Source organism: Centropristis striata, chromosome 13 (assembly GCF_030273125.1).
Source record: "Centropristis striata isolate RG_2023a ecotype Rhode Island chromosome 13, C.striata_1.0, whole genome shotgun sequence".
In the NCBI taxonomy this organism is placed as follows: domain Eukaryota; kingdom Metazoa; phylum Chordata; class Actinopteri; order Perciformes; family Serranidae; genus Centropristis; species Centropristis striata.
This window is the reverse complement of record NC_081529.1, coordinates 37533978-37554796: the sequence shown is the minus strand read 5'-3', so window position 1 is coordinate 37554796 and position 20819 is coordinate 37533978. Positions and strand designations below refer to the sequence as shown.

General features: G+C 38.8%; 2 protein-coding genes across 5 annotated transcripts in view; one reads left to right on the top strand and one right to left on the bottom strand.

Moving 5' to 3' along the window:
• Window positions 1-19249, top strand: part of rgs9a (regulator of G protein signaling 9a) — a 39820-nt gene extending 20571 nt beyond the window's left edge. Inside the window, exons 10-17 of the mRNA XM_059347923.1 lie at window positions 4824-4853; window positions 5784-5845; window positions 7284-7397; window positions 10703-10818; window positions 11106-11193; window positions 14119-14257; window positions 15538-15620; window positions 18439-19249. Coding sequence (XP_059203906.1) covers window positions 4824-4853; window positions 5784-5845; window positions 7284-7397; window positions 10703-10818; window positions 11106-11193; window positions 14119-14257; window positions 15538-15620; window positions 18439-18592 — 786 coding nt within the window. The 3' untranslated portion in view covers window positions 18593-19249. The remainder of the gene's footprint in view (window positions 1-4823; window positions 4854-5783; window positions 5846-7283; window positions 7398-10702; window positions 10819-11105; window positions 11194-14118; window positions 14258-15537; window positions 15621-18438) is intronic.
• Window positions 19250-19949: 700 nt separating this feature from the next.
• cog1 (component of oligomeric golgi complex 1) overlaps window positions 19950-20819 on the bottom strand; it is a 28248-nt gene continuing 27378 nt past the window's right edge. Inside the window, exon 15 of one of the 4 annotated variants that reach the window (XM_059347917.1) lies at window positions 19950-20191. In XM_059347917.1, coding sequence (XP_059203900.1) covers window positions 20054-20191 — 138 coding nt within the window. In that variant the 3' untranslated portion in view covers window positions 19950-20053. Of the gene's footprint in view, window positions 20195-20819 lie in introns of all 4 variants that reach the window. The other 3 variants (XM_059347916.1, XM_059347914.1, XM_059347915.1) reach the window with 3 other exon arrangements.

The following is a 20819-nucleotide window of genomic DNA, read 5'->3' as shown; positions in this document are numbered from 1 at the left end:
GTTTGTTGAAGAGGACGATTTGTTTCCATTCCTGTAACAGATTAAGCTGCTGGAACTCAGTATGTGTAGTCTGGATGTGACACAAACTTATGGGCTGAAATATGAGCCACCAGAAACTGAATTTGAGTCACATGATTTGAATTTGTGTTGTTCAGTTTGAATCATTGCAAAGAAAAACTGAATCTGAATTGTAATGTGAAATTGAATTTAATAGTTCACAAAATTCAAATTCAGTTTTCTGCTATGAACATCCAGGTAGTTGAGGCAGAGCAATCGAGCTCAGATACACAGATCGCCTCTTCAGCCAATCAGCACCTCCGTTTTCTTTTGTCACATTTGTTGCCACCCGGTTGCCACCTGCTATGAAACGGAGGAAGAAGTTAGACTGGCTTGACCATGGATTGGCCAACGAGGTGCCATGGCAACCGGGTGGCAACAAATGTGACAAAATAAAACGGAGGTGCTGATTGGCTGAAGAGGCGATCTGTGTATCTGAGCTCGATTGCTCTGCCTCAACTACCTGGATGTTCGTAGCAGAAGACTGAATCTGAATTTTAAGAACTGAATCTGAATTGTGAGAACTGAATATTCAGTTCCAAACTAATAAACTCAATTTCAAATTACAATTCAAATGCAGTTCGAAAAATTAAATTTCAATTTTCTGGGCCAAAAATACACAGAGTGCCCCTTCGGCCAATCAGCACCTCCGTTTTTTTGCAACATTTGTTGCCACCCGGTTGCCACTCGCCACAAAACGGAGGAAGAAGTTCGACTGGCTCGACCAATGGATGAGGCTGGAACTGAACGGAAGTGCTGATTGGCCGAAGAGGCGCCATGGCAACCGACCAGGAACAAATGTTACCAAAAAAAACCCGGAGGTGCTGATTGGCCGAAGAGACGCTCTGTGTATCTTTGTCACAAAAAATTGAAAATTAATTGTGAGAACTGAATGTTTCAGTTCAAAACTAATAAATTAAATTTCACATTACAATTCAGATTCTTCAATGCAATGATTCAAATTGAACAACACAAAGTCAAATGATGTGATTCTAATTATTTTTTTCAATGCAATTATTCAAGTTAAGCAATTCAAATTCAAATATGAATAATTCAAATTCAGTTTCTGGTGGCCCATATTTCAGCCGATACAAACTGTTGTCAAAGCGAATCTTATTAATTGTTATCAGCTACTATTGCATCAACAGGCAGACCAACTCTATGTAGTTGTTCTATATAGAAAAAAAACGATCTAATTTATTGCATGTTTCTTGTCCTGTTTTCTTCTTCACAGATCTCCTTACACTGCTGAACATCAGAGAGTCAAACGTTAAAAACATTTCAATGGTTTACGCTGTCTTTGTGTCTTTGCACTCTGATAAAAAAGGTCTAAAAAACAGATCAAACAGTAAATCTAAAGGTCCAAAACCAGATCAAACAGTAAATCTAAAGGTTTAAAACCAGATCAAACAGTAAATCTAAAGGTTTAAAACCAGATCAAACAGTAAATCTAAAGGTCTAAAACCAGATCAAACAGTAAATCTAAAGGTCCAAAACCAGATCAAACAGTAAATCTAAAGGTCTAAAACCAGATCAAACAGTAAATCTAAAGGTCTAAAACCAGATCAAACAGTAAATCTAAAGGTCTAAAACCAGATCAAACAGTAAATCTAAAGGTCTAAAACCAGATCAAACAGTAAATCTAAAGGTCCAAAACCAGATCAAACAGTAAATCTAAAGGTCTAAAACCAGATGATCTAACACTTCTAAATCTAAAGTTTTTTTTATCTTGGTAAGAACCAAATAATCATCAGGTCACTCTGCTCGGGCCAGTTCATCACTGCTGGCAGCTTTACTTTATCTGGTTTGTACATTTTTTGTCTTTTTTGGTCATTTTGTGACCAAAAGAAGACGTAAAAAGACAAAAAAATTACCAAAAAAAGACACAAAAAGACATAAAAGGACCAAAAAAGAAATATAAAAGACTTAAAATCACCAAAAAAAGACACAAAAAGACAAACAAAAAAAACACTCGGGCCAATTTCTTATCTTAAGTGTTCAACATGCTTATTTCTAGATTTAATAATCTTATTTAAATAAATCTTGTCAAGGTAAATTATCTGTCCATGCAGCAAGATCATTTCCCTCAGATTTACTGTTTGATCTGGTTTTAGACCTTTAGATTTACTGTTTGATCTGGTTTTAGACCTTTAGATTTACTGTTTGATCTGGTTTTAGACCTTTAGATTTACTGTTTGATCTGGTTTTAGACCTTTAGATTTACTGTTTGATCTGGTTTTAGACCTTTAGATTTACTGTTTGATCTGGTTTTAGACCTTTAGATTTACTGTTTGATCTGGTTTTAGACCTTTAGATTTACTGTTTGATCTGGTTTTAGACCTTTAGATTTACTGTTTGATCTGGTTTTAGACCTTTAGATTTACTGTTTGATCTGGTTTTAGACCTTTAGATTTACTGTTTGATCTGGTTTTTAGACCTTTTTTTTTTTTTTTTTACAGTGCAGCTAGTTTTTAATTCAGTCCCTCCAAGGAAACAGAGATGTTGATGTTGATTGTCAGACTTTATGTGAAATCAACCAGAAACTGCATTATTTTCAAGAGCAATTTTGCAATTTTGTCTCATTCCTGCAATAACTCTATAGAAAAATAATTTTATAATCGTATAAATAAATTTTCCCTTATAAAAAAGGGAAAATGTTTACAGTTTTTACTTTTCAGCATTAAATAGGCATAAACAAACAAAACCAGGTCAATTCTAATTATCCTAACTTTCAACAATCCAATTTACTCAAACTGGATTTTTCATCATACAGAACCAGCCAGTACCTAATTAACTCTTTATTAGTTATTTATTCATCTTTTACCCTGGAGGGACTGTTTTCTGTTATTTCCCACCTTTCTGTTTTTGCTTCAACACTACACTGTAAAAAGCTCTCAAAAAGAAGGAAAAAAGTACAAAATGAGGTGTATTTTGCTTTAAAATATCAAAATTATCTGCCAATGGAACAATAAAATGTGTCTTGTCAAGACTTTACAAAACCAGTAAAAAATATCTAATCTGAATGAACCACAAATACCTTAGAATTAGTGTATTCTGACTGATAACTAGTGATGTATTTATTATTGTTGTTGTTAAATGTTGAAATATCAAGTGTCAGTTTAATGTTCTAGTTAATCACATACACACTACACAACAATACACACTTCTATTGGTTCATTGATCATAAAACTATTGATTCATCTGGCTGCTTGTTTTAATATGTGAAGAGGTCAAATTATGTCAAAGTTATGATTTCTTATTGATGAAATAAATAAGAAATTATTACTTTGAAATAGCAGTTTTATATGTATATGATTAAAAAAAGACACAAAATGACAAAAAAAGGCCCAAAATGACTAAAAAAGACACAACATGACTAAAAAATACTAAAAAAAGACACAAAATGTCTCAAAAAGACACAAAATGACTTAAAAATACTAAAAAAAGACACAAAATGACTAAACAAAGACACAACATGTCTCAAAATGACACAAAATGACTAAAAAAAGACACAAAATGTCTCAAAAAGACACAAAATTACTTTAAAAATACCAAAAAAAGACACAAAATGACTCAAAAAGACACAAAATGACTAAAAAATACTAAAAAAAAAGACACAAAATGTCTCAAAAAGAGACAAAATGACTTAAAAATACTAAAAAAAAGACGCAAAATGACTAAACAAAGACACAAAATGTCTCAAAATGACACAAAATGACTAAAAAAAAGATAAAAAATGACTTAAAAAATACTAAAAAAGACACAAAATGTCTCAAAATGACACAAAATGACTAAAAAAAGACACAAAATGTCTCAAAAAGACACAAAAATGACTTTAAAAATACCAAAAAAAGACACAAAATGTCTCAAAAAGACACAAAATGACTAAAATAAAATACACAAAAAGACCCAAAATGCCTTTCTAGCTGTAAGTGTTGGTGAAGCAGCTTTGTAACTGTTGATATTCTAGTTTCCAGCATGTATTTACTCAGTATAGGTGATAATAATAATAATAATAATAATAATAATAATATCTGATTTAGATCATTAAGGACCAAAACACTGAAAACAAGTCAAACAGTCTAAAATAAAAACTGCTGACTAAGAACTATCTGATCAGACATTAATAAGCAGATATCCCCTTTAATCTGACATATTTAATCTGAATTAGAGTCCAGTTTTTACAGTGTAGTAGAGTTTTTAACCCGTTATTCTGTTTGAAACCTTTTTAATGTGAGTCCCATTAGTCCTCCTGCTCCTTTCTTTATTGTTGAAGTTGTTTCTGTTGTTGTTGTCTTGTTGTTTTTCTGTTCCTTGTTGTTGTCTTTTATGATGTTCAGTGTCAGTGGCATGTAATTTAAACTTTTTTTCTTGTAATGTTTACTTTTTTCTGGTAATTTAGACTTTTTTCTTGTAATTTTGACTTTCTTTCTGGAAATTTAGAAAAATGTTCTTGTAATTTTCACTTTTTTCTGGAAATTTAGACTTGTTTCTTGTTATTTTGGTTTTTTTTTCTTGTAATTTTGACTTTTTCTCTTGTAAAGTTTATTTTCTTCTGTTAATTTTGACATTTTTTCTTGTAATTTAAACTATTTCTATTAAAGAACTACTAGCACCAGAAGCTTTTAAAAGCACCGTACAAATCAAATATATGTCTGTAATTATTATTATTATTATTTCTCTGCATCACATTCATCTTTTCCCTTTAATAATAAACAAACAAACTGTCCCATTAAAACATCTTCTTCTTCTTCTTCTTCTCTTAGAAACTCACCTTTGACACGTACAGACGCATGGTGAGTCATCGTTTTTAATGAGTAGTGATGCTTAACCCATAAGAACCTATGAAAAACTTTAAATGTTCTATAATCTCCCATATTCAGCTTTATGCTCACATTAACTCATTAAATCCCTCAGTCAGACTGTTTGACTGTGACAGGAAACAGAAACGTGAAAAAGTAGTTTAAAGCCATTTAACATTTCTGATCCTGTTTTAGATTGAACCTGTTTTCACCATATTTCCTGAACAAATTAATATAAAATAAGTGACAAAAATATCGCTGTGACGTATACGTCAGAAAAAGACAAATGTGTGTTTCTGTAAACAGAAAAGGTGTCTATTAGAGTGTTGATTTCATGTTGATTTCATGTTGATTTCATGTTGATTTCATGTTGATTTTAAGATTTTTAGTTTTTATTGTATTCATGCATATTTTATTTTGTGCAGGCAGTACATTTTACATTTTATTTTATTTATTTTTATCCCATTTTTAATTTATTTTATCTTATTGCATCTTACTGATCTATTGTTTACTACATCTCTTTGTATTGTTTTATGTATTTATCCATAAATAAAGGGGATTGGATTGGATAGTTTATTTGTTTTAAAATAAGAAATATCATAAAAATAAATCCCATAAACGCCCAATGTGACGTTTATGTCCCGTCACAGATCTTTGACATTTAGGGGGAGTATTTATTTATTTATTTATTTTAAATTAAAACATCATAAATGTGTTCTATGTGTCCACTAAATAGTTCTGGGTTAAAACACCTGCTGAGCTGATATTTGATCTGATTTTATCATGAAACTAGATTTAAAGCTGTAGATTAAAAGGAGTTTAAGAATAAATTCTGTCTGTATACAGATTTGAATGTTAACTTTTACTTTGTAAAACTTTAAAATGACTTTTTTTTGTTGTTGTTGTCTTCCTTGTTTATTCAAGAACATCTTTTATCAACATACGATCATGAGGTCAAGGGTCAAATCCAGCGTGTCCCTTGGAGCGTAAGTTTAAAAAATAAAAATCTATTTTATTATTTATTATTATTATAAAACATCTTGTAATTACAATCATGGGATTTTTATTATTATTATTATTATTATTATTATTATTATTATTATTATTATTATTATTATTATTATTATTAATAAGCCATCAGTTAAAAGAATACCTCTAGGTGTGTGCATATAGCTATTTATTTATAGCTATTTATTCTATATTCTGGGGTTTTTTGCCATTTAATTATTCATTCTTGCTGTGATATTTTATTCTTTTTATACCTCTTTTATATCTTATTGTTCTTAGGTGTTTATGTTGTTGTTGTTTATTTGTTTTATGATCTCTGGGAGTTGCACTATAATGTCGTTGTGCTACGTAGAATGACAATAAAGGCGTTTCTATTCTATTCTATTCTATTCTATTCTATTCTAAAAGTTGACCAGAATATCTGACCACTAGAAAGGAGTCGTTTACAAGATATTCTGAAATTAATTCTTTCTATTAGATTTTATTAAATTTCTATTAAATTAATTCTCAAATAAATTCTTAATAGTATTAAAAATACTCATATTAATGAGTTGTAAATTAGGTAAATTCATGTCCAAAATGAACATTTCTATTGATCAATAATCATCTTGTGATATTCTCAACAGCTTTAAATGATTCTTTGACTCAGAAAATGTAGATTTTTTTTTAAACAATTTTGACTTTTTTCATGTAATCTAAACTTTTTTTCTTGTAATTTAATCTTGTAATTTTGACTTTTTTTCTTGTAATGTTTATTTTTTTTCTTGTAATTTAAACTTTTTTTCTAGTAAACGTTTATTTTTTTCTGTTAATTTAGACTTTTTTCTTGTAATTTTGACTTTTCTTGTAATTTTGAATTTTTTTCTTGTAATTTTGACATTTTTTCTGGAAATTTAGACATTTTCTTCTGTTAATTTAGACTTTTCTTCTTGTGATTGTGACTTTTTTCTGCTGCAGACTCTTGACACCCAGATTGACCTTCTGAGTGTCTTGGAAGATATTTTGGTTCTCATAGATTTTATATGGGAGCCGTCTCCGATCCACCATCTTGATGAAGTGTCTCCCATCAGAAATGTAAACTTATGGTGATAGAGAGCATGTGGAATAAAAACTGTGTCTCTTTAGTGGGACGTGTCCCCTTTATTTAGCTCCGCCTCCTGACTAAAAGGACTAATGGTCATTTTAAAGACCTGGAGGACACCAGTTTGAAAATGAGTCAGAAACTGGTCAACTTTTAGTCTGTTTTAAGTCCATCTGATGCTACTGGAAACCACTGAGGAACCTGTTGGTACAATCTAGTTTTTTAGGGTTAAAACTGACTCCTAGACCCGTTTGGAGACGTTGATGTGGAGATATATAGATATATCTATCTATATAATCTGTTGATTATCTGTAATGTTGGTTGTGTTTGTGCAGACTGGCCAAGTACGTGACCACCTATAAGAACCACGACCCGTTCCTGGCTCCCTGTCTGCCTAGCAACCCCTGGCAGACAGACAACGACTCGTACTGGAGCCTCAACATGAGACGGTGAGGCCTTTTATCAGCAACATCCTGGGGCTCAAGACCCACCTGTCTAGCTTTTAACTGATTATTTTACTACTTATTTATTTATTTATTCCAATTGTATTTTAGTTTTTATCTTTTATTTTCTATCCTGTTGTCTTTTAGTCTTTTAGTTTTTATCCTGTCCCGTTGTCTTTTAGTCTTTTAGTTTTTATCCTGTCCCGTTGTCTTTTAGTCTTTTAGTTTTTATCCTGTCCCGTTGTCTTTTAGTCTTTTAGTTTTTATCCTGTCCCGTTGTCTTTTAGTCTTTTAGTTTTTATCCTGTCCCGTTGTCTTTTAGTCTCTTAGTTTTTATCCTGTCCCGTTGTCTTTTAGTCTTTTAGTTTTTATCCTGTCCTGTTGTCTTTTAGTCTTTTAGTTTTTATCCTGTCCTGTTGTCTTTTAGTCTCTTAGTTTTTATCCTGTCCCGTTGTCTTTTAGTCTTTTAGTTTTTATCCTGTCCTGTTGTCTTTTAGTCTCTTAGTTTTTATCCTGTCCTGTTGTCTTTTAGTCTTTTAGTTTTTATCCTGTCCTGTTGTCTTTTAGTCTCTTAGTTTTTATCCTGTCCTGTTGTCTTTTAGTCTTTTAGTTTTTATCCTGTCCTGTTGTCTTTTAGTCTTTTAGTTTTTATCCTGTCCCGTTGTCTTTTAGTCTCTTAGTTTTTATCCTGTCCTGTTGTCTTTTAGTTTTTATCCTGTCCTGTTGTCTTTTAGTCTTTTATTTTTTATCCTGTCCTGTTGTCTTTTAGTCTTTATCCTGTCCCGTTGTCTTTTAGTCTCTTAGTTTTTATCCTGTCCTGTTGTCTTTTAGTCTCTTAGTTTTTATCCTGTCCTGTTGTCTTTTAGTTTTTATCCTGTTGTCTTTTAGTCTTTTAGTTTTTATCCTGTCCTGATGTTTTTTAGTCTTTTAGTTTTTATCCTGTCCTGTTGTCTTTAGTCTTTAAGTTTTTATCCTGTCCTGTTGTCTTTTAGTCTTTTAGTCTTTTAGTCTTTAGCTCCAGTGTTCCCTCATGGGGGCCCCCTCACTGGGGGGTGTGTTGGGTCTGCCCATGGGGATGTGGTCTTGGGGACTCCCTGGGCCCGGGGGACTGGGCGGCTCTGCACCATGTGTGGAGTCCGCCCCGGTCTCCCCGGGTCTTGGTGGTCTCCCCGGGTCCTGGTGGTCTCCCCGGGTCCTGGTGGTCTCCCCGGGTCCTGGTGGTCTCCCCGGGTCCTGGTGGTCTCCCCGGGTCCTGGTGGTCTCCCCGGGTCCTGGTGGTCTACCCGGGTCCTGGTGGTCTCCCCGGGTCCTGGTGGTCTCCCCGGGTCCTGGGGGTCTACCCGGGTCCTGGTGGTCTCCCCGGGTCCTGGTGGTCTCCCCGGGTCCTGGTGGTCTCTGTGATGGCGTCCTCTATGGCTGTGGGCTCTGCCTCCTCTCAGTGTGGAGGCTCCCTCAGGTTGCTTTTTCCTCATCTGGATCCTCGGAGCCTTGCCATGTCTCTACACTGTCAGTCAATATGTGTGTGTGTGAGTCTGAGTGTGTGTTTGTGTGCGTGCATGACTAAATGCGTGTGTGCATGTTTGTGTATGTATACTTACAGATGTGTATGTGGGGGAGGGAGGGGTGGGTTTTGTCATTTTTATTGTTTGTTTTTTTTCTTATTTTTATTTTTATTTTTTTATTTTTTGTGAAGCACTTTGTGTTGCATTTTTATGTATGAAAAGCGCGATATAAATAAAGTTTGATTTGATTTGATTTGAACGCTGCTGATCTCAACACAACCAGAACTATGACCTCACAGCTGCATGTTTCATTCTGTCTGTCAGCACTCAACCAATCACAATTACTTTATTTATCCCCGAGGGGGAACTCAGTTAGTCTGGTAGTGTTCCCCGCTGGTGGAACCACTACCAGTTCTACCTTTAGAACCTCCTGAAGACCTTCAGAGAGCATCTTCTCTCCTAGACCAGCTGTTCTCAACCTTGGGGTCGGGACCCCAATTGGGGTCGCGAGATGATTTCTGGGGGTCGCCAAATCATTTTGGAAGTCAGCTCTGTCTCCACTGTGTTAAAGTGTTCATGTGTTTTAGTCTTTTTAGTCATTTAATGTCTTTTTTTGGTCATTTTGTGTCTTTTTAGGTAATTTTATGTATTTTTTGATCATTTTGTGGTCAATTTGTGTCTTTTTTGGTCATTTTGTTTCCTTTTTTATGGACATTGTGTCTTTTTTTTGTCATTTTGTGTCTTTTTCTTGGCCACTTTGTCTTTTTTTGGTCATTTTGTGTCTTTTCTGGTCATTTTGTGTATTTTTTGCTCATTTTGTAGTCAATTTGTGTCTTTTTTGCTCATTTTGTTTCCTTTTTTATGGACATTGTGTCTTTTTTTGTCATTTTGTGTCTTTTTCTTGGCCATTTTCTGTCTTTTTTGGTCATTCTGTGTCTTTTTAGGTAATTTTATGTATTTTTTGATCATTTTGTGATCAATTTGTGTCTTTTTTGGTCATTTTGTTTCCTTTTTTATGGACATTGTGTCTTTTTTTGTCATTTTGTGTCTTTTTCTTGGCCATTTTGTGTCTTTTTTGGTCATTCTGTGTCTTTTTAGGTAATTTTATGTATTTTTGGATCATTTTGTGATCAATTTGTGTCTTTTTTGGTCATTTTGTTTCCTTTTTTATGGACATTGTGTCTTTTTTTTTGTCATTTTGTGTCTTTTTCTTGGCCAGTTTGTGTCTTTTTTGGTCATTCTGTGTTTTTTTTTGGTCATTTTGTGTCTTTTTAGGTAATTTTATGTATTTTTTGATCATTTTGTGGTCAATTTGTGTCTTTTTTTGCTCATTTTGTTTCCTTTTTTTGGTCATTGTGTCTTTTTTGGTCATTTTGTGTCTTTTTCTTGGTCATTCTGTGTCTTTTTTGCTCATTTTTTTTTTTTTTTTGATAATTTTGTTTCCTTTTTTTTGCTCATCTTGTTTCTTTTTTGGGTGATCTTAACTGTGCGTGTGAGATTGTGTTCAGTGAGTGGGGGTCACGGACAACATGCATGTTAAATTGGGGGTCGCGACTCAAAAAGGTTGAGAACTACTGTCCTAGACCAGACCACAGCTCTACTCCTTAAAGAATCATCACCAGCACTTATTAATGCACTAATAGCTCTTATTGCACTAGACCTTGATTGTTTGCTTTTACTCTTCCTGTAAGTCGCTTTGGATAAAAGCGTCTGCTAAATGACTAAATGTAAATGTAAATGTAGATGTAGATCTCTGTTGAATGAGCTTTATGACTCCCAGTGAGTGACTGGGTTGGTGTTTGTGTCCAGAGTGGACGTCCCCACTAAGATGCGAGTGGAGCGCTGGTCCTTCAGCTTGTTCGAGCTGCTGAGCGACCTGAGAGGCCGAGACGACTTCAAGGTCTTCCTCAAGAAGGAGTTCAGCGGTGAGTTGTTGTTGAGACAGTCTGTAAAGCAGCTGGAGCAATCTCTCTGGTCAGGGTCAATGTTCCTGCACTTATATATCGTCATATATATATATATATATATATGTATATATATATATATATATGTCACTTCACCACCACTCAAAGCCCTTTACACTCCAGACTGACTCATTCAGCCATTCACACACACAACCAGGGTGTGAATCTACTGTAATGAATCAGTGTCTAAATGTGTGTGTGTGTGTGTGTGTGTGTGTGTGTGTGTGTGTGTGTGTGTGTGTTCCCAGGGGAGAACTTGGCTTTCTGGGAGGCAGCTGAAGAACTGAAGTGGGGCACAGCAGCTTCCATGTCTTCTAAAGCCGAGACCATTTTCAAGTAGGATGAAAAAAAAAAAGACTGTTCATCTGTGTGTGGTATTCAAATAACACTGAACACCACTGGATCAGATCTTTACATTAGTGAACATTAGCCGTGTTTCCATTAGGGGGAAGAGTGGGAAAGTCTGAGGCCACGCCCTCTCTAAAGTCTCAGGCCACACCCTCTCTAAAGTCTCAGGCCACGCCCTCTCTAAAGTCTCAGGCCACACCCTCTCTAAAGTCTCAGGCCACGCCCTCTCTAAAGTCTCAGGCCACGCCCTCTCTAATGTCTCAGGCCACGCCCTCTCTAATGTCTCAGGCCACGACCTCTCTAATGTCTCAGGCCACACCCTCTCTAATGTCTCAGGCCACGCCCTCTCTAAAGTCTCAGGCCACGCCCTCTCTAAAGTCTCAGGCCACGCCCTCTCTAAAGTCTCAGGCCACGCCCTCTCTAAAGTCTCAGGCCACGCCCTCTCTAATGTCTCAGGCCACGCCCTCTCTAAAGTCTCAGGCCACGCCCTCTCTAATGTCTCAGGCCACGCCCTCTCTAAAGTCTCAGGCCACGCCCTCTCTAATGTCTCAGGCATCGCGCTCTCTAAAGTCTCAGGCCACGCCCTCTCTAAAGTCTCAGGCCACGCCCTCTTTAAAGTCTCAGGCCACGCCCTCTCTAACGTATCAGGCCACGCCCTCTCTAAAGTCTCAGGCCACGCCCTCTTTAAAGTCTCAGGCCACGCCCTCTCTAATGTCTCAGGCCACGCCCTCTCTAATGTCTCAGGCCACGCCCTCTCTAAAGTCTCAGGCCACGCCCTCTTTAAAGTCTCAGGCCACGCCCTCTCTAATGTCTCAGGCCACGCCCTCTCTAAAGTCTCAGGCCACGCCCTCTCTAAAGTCTCAGGCCACGCCCTCTTTAAAGTCTCAGGCCACGCCCTCTCTAATGTCTCAGGCCACGCCCTCTCTAATGTCTCAGGCCACGCCCTCTCTAATGTCTCAGGCCACGCCCTCTCGAAAGTCTCAGGCCACGCCCTCTCGAAAGTCTCAGGCCACGCCCTCTCTAAAGTCTCAGGCCACGCCCTCTCTAATGTCTCAGGCCACGCCCTCTCTAATGTCTCAGGCCACGCCCTCTCTAAAGTCTCAGGCCACGCCCTCTCTAAAGTCTCAGGCCACGCCCTCTCTAATGTCTCAGGCCACGCCCTCTCTATAGTCTCAGGCCACGCCCTCTCTAATGTCTCAGGCCACGCCCTCTCTAATGTCTCAGGCCACGCCCTCTCTAAAGTCTCAGGCCACGCCCTCTCTAATGTCTCAGGCCACGCCCTCTCTATAGTCTCAGGCCACGCCCTCTCTAAAGTCTCAGGCCACGCCCTCTCTAATGTCTCAGGCCACGCCCTCTCTAAAGTCTCAGGCCACGCCCTCTCTAAAGTCTCAGGCCACGCCCTCTCTAATGTCTCAGGCCACGCCCTCTCTATAGTCTCAGGCCACGCCCTCTCTAATGTCTCAGGCCACGCCCTCTCTAATGTCTCAGGCCACGCCCTCTCTAAAGTCTCAGGCCACGCCCTCTCTAATGTCTCAGGCCACGCCCTCTCTATAGTCTCAGGCCACGCCCTCTCTAATGTCTCAGGCCACGCCCTCTCTAAAGTCTCAGGCCACGCCCTCTCTAATGTCTCAGGCCACGCCCTCTCTAATGTCTCAGGCCACGCCCTCTCGAAAGTCTCAGGCCACGCCCTCTCGAAAGTCTCAGGCCACGCCCTCTCTAAAGTCTCAGGCCACGCCCTCTCTAATGTCTCAGGCCACGCCCTCTCTAATGTCTCAGGCCACGCCCTCTCTAAAGTCTCAGGCCACGCCCTCTCTAAAGTCTCAGGCCACGCCCTCTCTAATGTCTCAGGCCACGCCCTCTCTATAGTCTCAGGCCACGCCCTCTCTAATGTCTCAGGCCACGCCCTCTCTAATGTCTCAGGCCACGCCCTCTCTAAAGTCTCAGGCCACGCCCTCTCTAATGTCTCAGGCCACGCCCTCTCTATAGTCTCAGGCCACGCCCTCTCTAAAGTCTCAGGCCACGCCCTCTCTAATGTCTCAGGCCACGCCCTCTCTAAAGTCTCAGGCCACGCCCTCTCTAAAGTCTCAGGCCACGCCCTCTCTAATGTCTCAGGCCACGCCCTCTCTATAGTCTCAGGCCACGCCCTCTCTAATGTCTCAGGCCACGCCCTCTCTAATGTCTCAGGCCACGCCCTCTCTAAAGTCTCAGGCCACGCCCTCTCTATAGTCTCAGGCCACGCCCTCTCTAAAGTCTCAGGCCACGCCCTCTCTAATGTCTCAGGCCACGCCCTCTCTAAAGTCTCAGGCCACGCCCTCTCTAAAGTCTCAGGCCACGCCCTCTCTAATGTCTCAGGCCACGCCCTCTCTATAGTCTCAGGCCACGCCCTCTCTAATGTCTCAGGCCACGCCCTCTCTAATGTCTCAGGCCACGCCCTCTCTAAAGTCTCAGGCCACGCCCTCTCTAATGTCTCAGGCCACGCCCTCTCTATAGTCTCAGGCCACGCCCTCTCTAATGTCTCAGGCCACGCCCTCTCTAAAGTCTCAGGCCACGCCCTCTCTAAAGTCTCAGGCCACGCCCTCTCTAATGTCTCAGGCCACGCCCTCTCTAAAGTCTCAGGCCACGCCCTCTAAAGTACCAGGCCACGCCCTAGTACACACTGTACTGCTACAGAGCTAACTGTTAGCCTGTTAGCACATACACACTGTACTGCTACAGAGCTAACTGTTAGCCTGTTATATGGGAAATATTCTAACTTGAGTGGAAAATAGTGTGATCACATCTGACTTTTTCTCCCAATAAAGGGTTTCAGGGCTTTTCATACACAAGCTCCGGCTGTTTTACAAGTATTGTATTTTTAAACAGAGTTAGTAGACTTCAGCTATACTGATGTGGAGTGTGTGTGTGTGTGTTCAGGACCTTCCTGGCCCCCGGGGCCCCCCGATGGATCAACATTGACGGCAGGACGATGGGTCTGACGGTGAAAGGCCTGGAGCATCCTCACCGCTACGTCCTGGAAGCTGCTCAGACTCACGTCTTCCTGCTCATGAAGAAGGTTCGTCTCTGTTTATGTTCCTATTATTACCAGAAGCCTTAATAGTTCATGTCAGAGAGATATCTGCCTCTCTGTTTGGACAAAAAAAAAGACAAAGATACAAGGAACATCTCAAAAAACTAGAATATCATGAAAAAGTTCCATATTGTGAAATATTTCAAGCCTGTTTTTCTTGTAGTTTTGATGATTCTGGCTTAGAGAGAATCAAAACACAGAACTCAGTGTCTCAGAAAATTAGAATATTGTGAAGAAGTTTGAGATTTTTTTCTCTTGTAAATTTGTATTTTTCTCATGAATTTTTAGATATTTTTTTTTATCATAAATTTGTATTTTTTGTCTTAAATTTGTATTTTTTGTCTCAATTTTTTTATTTTTTTCTTGTAAATTTATGAGCTTTTTCTCATAAATATGAGTTTTTTTCTCATAAATTTTAGATTTTCTTTTCATAATTTTGTATTTTTTTCTTGTAAATTTTGAATTTTTTTTTTATTGTAAATTTGTTAGAGTTTTCTTGTAATTTTGATGATTCTGGCTTAGAGAGAATGAAAACACAGAACTCAGTGTCTCAGAAAATTTGAATATTGTGAAGAAGTTTGAGATTTTTTTCTCTCGTAAATTTGTATTTTTCTCATGAATTTTTAGATATTTTTTTTAATCATAAATTTGTATTTTTTGTCTTAAATTTGTATTTTTTGTCTTAATTTTTAGATTTTTTTCTTGTAAATTTATGAGCTTTTTCTCATAAAGATGAGGTTTTTTTCTCATAAATTTTAGATTTTCTTTTCATAATTTTGTATTTTTTTCTTGTAAATTTTGAATTTTTTTTATTGTAAATTTGTTAGATTTTTCTTGTAATTTTGATGATTCTGGCTTAGAGAGAATGAAAACACAGAACTCAGTGTCTCAGAAAATTTGAATATTGTGAAGAAGTTTGAGATTTTTTTTCTCTCGTAAATTTGTATTTTCTCATTAATTTTTAGATTTTTTTATCATAAAATTGTATTATTTTGTATTAATTTTTTTATTTTTTCTTGTAAATTTATGATTTTTTATGATGACATATTTTTATGAATATGAGATTTTTTCTCTTAAATTTGTCATTTTTTCCTTGTAAATTTGTTTTTTTTTTGTCATAGGTTTTAGATTTGTTTTATCATAATGTTGTATTTTTTTCCCTTAAATTTAAATAATAATACATTTAAACATTTTTAATAAATAATTTTTGATACAAATGATATATTGTTGAGTTGACCTGCTTGTATTTGCTCTCATCGCTACAGGACACTTTCTTCCGTTACCTCAAGTCACCAGTGTACAAAGACATCCAGAAGAAGGCTCAGAACCCCGAGGCTCATAACTTCAGGTTGGTGTCTGGTAGCCTATATATATATATATATATATATATATATATATATATATATATATATATATATATATAAAATAACCAAATAGATGGTATATTAATGTAAGTTGATAGTTACTTTACCATTAACAAACAATTACATTATAATTATTAGTTTTGCACTCATTATAACATTTTTAACACCAATGTTAAGTATGTAAATTATTTCAAAATGATTCATATACCTTTAAGAATTTTTTTGACAACATTTAAAGATTTAATATGTATAGCACTTTGTAAATGGTTAATAATACGGTTTATTAACCATCTATAAACATCACTTTGATGGTTATTGTAAAGTGTTACCGAATTGTTTTGTCAAATAAGAGAAAGAGGCAGCCATGCATGTAAAGAGGAGACCTGAGGGAACCAGAGAGGTTGTTTCCATTGAGATAGCATGAGGTCAGAGGTCACATGACCGCTTTGAACATCACATCATGAAACATGAAAAATAGCCAAAGTTTGCAGCGATATTTCAACATATTCCGGACACGATATCCTGACATACTTGGTGCCTACAGACTCCTTAGATCTTCTAGCTTCATATGATTCCAGTATCTCCATTATATTTTTAAGCCTGCTACGCTGTAAACAGCGAAAACAGCAGGCCGCCAGAATGCTAAATGTCAATTCTTGGCGGCCATGAATTGATAAAATATTGCCACGCAAAATATCCTGATACTATGCTGTATCAATCTTCAAAGACCTTTATGAAGCGGGAACACGTACAACAGAGTACCTCGCTCCACCTGGGTAAACCGGGGCCCCCTCCTGGAGCCAGACCCGGGAGGGGGCCACGCAGGCGAGCGTCTGGTGGCCGGGCCTTCGTCCATGCGGCCCAGCCGGGCTCAGAACGAAAAAATCATGTGGACCCGCCAACCTGTGGGCCCCCCACCCACAGAGTTAGGTTTAAGTTTCGGGTGCGAAGTGAGTCGGGCGGCAGGCAAAGGAGGGTACCTGGGCGTGCTGACCCCTGACCCCCTGCTCCAGCAGCTCTGGGGACGTGGAACGTCACCTCGCAGGAGGTGGAGCGTTACCAACTAGAAATAGTTGGGCTCAGGTGGTGAAGAAGGAGGCCTTTGGGTCTCGGCTGGCTGAGGGGTCTCTGGAAGCAGCAGACAGGAACCGTTCGGCCAGAAGGGCTGCAGCTGCAGCAGTCGCTGAAGCAAAAACTAGGGTATGGGAGGAATTCGGGGAGGCCATGGAGGAGGACTTTTGGTCGGCCTCAAAGAGGTTCTGGAAAACCGTCTGGTGACTCAGGAAGGGAAATCAGGGCTTGGCCCAAGCTGTGTTCAGCGGGGGAGGAGACCTGCTGACCCGACCTGGGGATGTCCTCAGATGGTGGAAAGAACACTTTGAGGAACTCCTTAATCCAGCCAACACGTCCTCTGTAGAGGAGGCAGAGTCTGAAGACTCAGGGGAAGACTCATCAGTATCCCTGGCAGAGGTCGCCGAGGTAGTCAAAAAGCTACCCGGCGGCAAGGTGCCAGGGTTGGATGAGATTCTCCCTGAGATGCTGAAGGCTCTGGACACTGTTGGGCTGTCATGGTTGACACGCCTCTTCAGTGTGGCGTGGAGGTCTGGGACAGTGCCAGTGGAGTGGCAGACCGGGGTGGTGGTTCCCATTTTTAAAAAGAGGGACCGGAGGGTGTGTTCCAATTACCGTGGAATTACACTTCTCAGCCTCCCGGGAAAGTCTACTCCAGGATGCTGGAAAGGAGGCTCCGGCCGATTGTCGAACCTCAGATTCAGGAGGAACAATGCGGCTTTCGTCCTGGCCGTGGAACAACGGACCAGCTCTTTACCCTTGCGAGACTTCTGGAGGGGTCATGGGAGTTTGCCCATCCAGTCTACATGTGTTTTGTGGACTTGGAGAAGGCTTACGGCGTATCCCTCGGGGAGTCTTGTGGGGGGTACTGCGGGAATATGGGGTACCGGGCTCGTTGCTACGAGCTATCCGGTCCCTATATAACCAAAGTGAGAGCTGTGTCCGCATACTCGGCACAACGTCAAACACGTTCCCGGTGGGTGTTGGCCTCCGCCAGGGTTGCCCCTGGTCTCCGATTCTGTTCGTGGTCTTCATGGACAGGATCTCAAGGCGCAGCCGGGGGGAGGAAGGGATCCGGTTTGGTGACCTCAGAATTGCATCTCTGCTTTTTGCAGATGATGTGGTTCTTTTGGCTTCATCAAGCCCGGACCTCCAGCACTCATTGGGGCGGTTTGCAGCCGAGTGCGGAGCGGTTGGGATGAGAGTCAGCACCTCCAAGTCTGAGGCCATGGTTCTCTGCCGGAAAACGGTGGACTGCCCCCTCTGGGTGGAGACAGGTACTGCCTCCTCTGGGTGGAGACAGGTACTGCCCCCTCTGGGTGGAGACAGGTACTGCCTCAAGAGAAGGAGTTCAAGTATCTCAAGTATTTTCTCCCACACCTCTAGTACATATATATATATTTATATACATCATTTATTGTTGAATATATATAAATATGTGAATGGACTTTGTAGCCCAGATAAAGACTGAATCATTCACTAAACATTTGAGCTCCATAGATTATCCAGAATAATTCACCTGTATGGACAAATGAATAAAAACTACGGGCCTATGAATATCAGGAAATGTCTAATAGTATTGAGAAAGTCAACATATGGGTGTAGGGCCTGGTCACACCATGAAATGAATATTAACTTTATGTCTGTCCAGGTTCAGGCTTTTTCTTTCCATCCAAGAACCAGTACCTACACTACCATCTTGACCTCCTCATGTTTCTGTTTCCACCCTAGTCCAGCCCAGTTGGAGCAGAACGCCATGAACCGAAGCCCCGGCATCAGTCCTATGATCCTCTGGCAGCAGGAGGAGGTGGAGAAGGCCAAGGCTGCTGCTGCTTCTGCTCCCGTCGACGTCAAGGCCATGATGAGCAAAATAGACAGGAAGTAGTAGAAACATGTCTATATAATGTGAGGACACATAGAAACTAGCCCTTTGTTAGGGTCTATACACTGCACAGGAGAATTAGTTCTGCTTTTAGGAGGGTGCAGATATGGAAAAATAAAATGCTAACCCTAAAAAAACTCTCCCAAAAGGTTTCTGAGCTGTTTCTTGTAGTATTAGATGACTTTAATATCACAGTAAAAGTTGTCTGTGGTGCAAGGAGCTCATGCAGGAAGGCTCACTGGAGCTTTAAATGTTTCTTTGACCCAGAAAATGTAGATTTTGACACAAAGATTGACTTTATGAGTGGTTTGGAAGATATATTGGTTCTCATAGATTTTATATGGCTGCCATCTCCGATGGCCACAAATTCATTAATTAAATGAATTATTGTAAAGGAGAATAAAGGTTCTTGTATGTTTTATTTAAGGCATCTTATTTTGACAGTCTTCTTGTAAATTATGTGGTGGTTTATACACACTGTGCTCTTATTCTGAAAGCTGCATTGTTAAGCGACAGGAAGTAATAGTAGCTTTTTGTGATTAACACAACTTTAATTGTTAGCTAACGTTAGCTTGCGGCTAACGCGGGTAAACTGTGACGTGTGTGGTGAAGGTGCTCATCAGGAAGACTCACTGGAACTGATCACATCTTGGTGGTTGGAAATGGAATAAATAATACCAGTGAAGCTAATAAAGTTCAATTAAATGTGTGCATGTTTCAGAATATATGAACTGTATATGCCCTATATTAATGAGCTGGAAATGAGGTAAATCAGGGGTCTCAAACTCAAATTACCTGGGGGCCGCTGGAGGTAGTATCAAAATGACCAAAAAAAGACACAAAATTACAAAAAAAAGACAAAAAAGGCCAAAAAAAGACACAAAATGACCAAAAAAGACACAAAATGACCAAAAAATACACAGAATTACCAAAAAAGACACAATGACCCCAAAAGATACAAAATGACCCAAAAAAGACACAAAATTACCCAAAAAATACACACAATTACTAAAAAAGACACAAAATTACAAAAAAAAAGACACACATTAAAAAAAAGACACAAAATAACCCAAAAACATACAAAATGACCTAAAAAGACACAAAATTACCAAAAAAAGACACAATTATTAAAAAATAATACACAAAATTACTAAAAAAAGACAAAATTACCATAAACAGTAATTAAAGGGACCTTCCACACACAACACAGTAAAGTGCCATTCATATAAAACTCACATTAAACTTTCATATCAAGGTGGGGGCCACAAAATATCGTCACGAGGGCCACAATTGGCCCGCGGGCCGCCAGTTTGAGACCCCTGGTGTAAATACATGTCCAAAATGAAATGACGTGTCCTCAAAGTTAATTAAAACACACAAGACACATTGTTGAAAGACAAATATTCTTTTACTATACATATGAATTTCCTGCTGAATGAAAGGAAGGCGTGGAGCGGTGCAGGGTTATTTCCCGCCTCCAGACAGCCAGCTGAGCTTGAATAAGGAAGGTGCGGCGGAGTCTTCCTCCTGGTCCGCCAGCTGTCTGAACAGACTGCCGGGCCGGAACCGCTCCTCGCTGTCGGCTGAGGAGGACGGCCGGCTCTGCTGAGATAGAAGAGAAAACATCAGGTTACAGACGGTTTGGTGGGTTAAAGTCATGACAACACATCTGCTGCTGGGTTTTCAGCACCGCCGCGAAAAAATATGATTTGTAATATCTAGTGTCACCATACTAAAGTGTTCAACTGGATACTCAGGAATTGAATTGAATTGAATTTATTTTATTTGATAGGGACAATGCAGTTAGCATAGATACAGGACATGCATCTGATGTGCTGCATACAGAGATATAGCTTCAGCTAATTTTCAACTCCTGTCCCTAGTTAGGCTTTTACAACTACATACAAAATCACAATACTAAAAAAATCCAATATACAATTACACCATCTACAAAATAGAATAAAATTACAAACAATTACAATATACATTTACCCTGAGAAAAAAAAAAAAATATATAAAATAAAATAAACCCTGTATAAATATAGCTTAGAGTTTAAAATCATCATAAATCTATACAACAATAAAGGAGAAAAGAAAGAAATAACAGAGAAAAAGAAAGAAAAAAAAAAAAAAAAAACTACTTAAGACTATAAGACTTTAAGAATGGGTACAGCTCTGGTTTGCTTTGAGCCAACACTTAATGTTTAATTAAGTAGTATCCGATATCCGA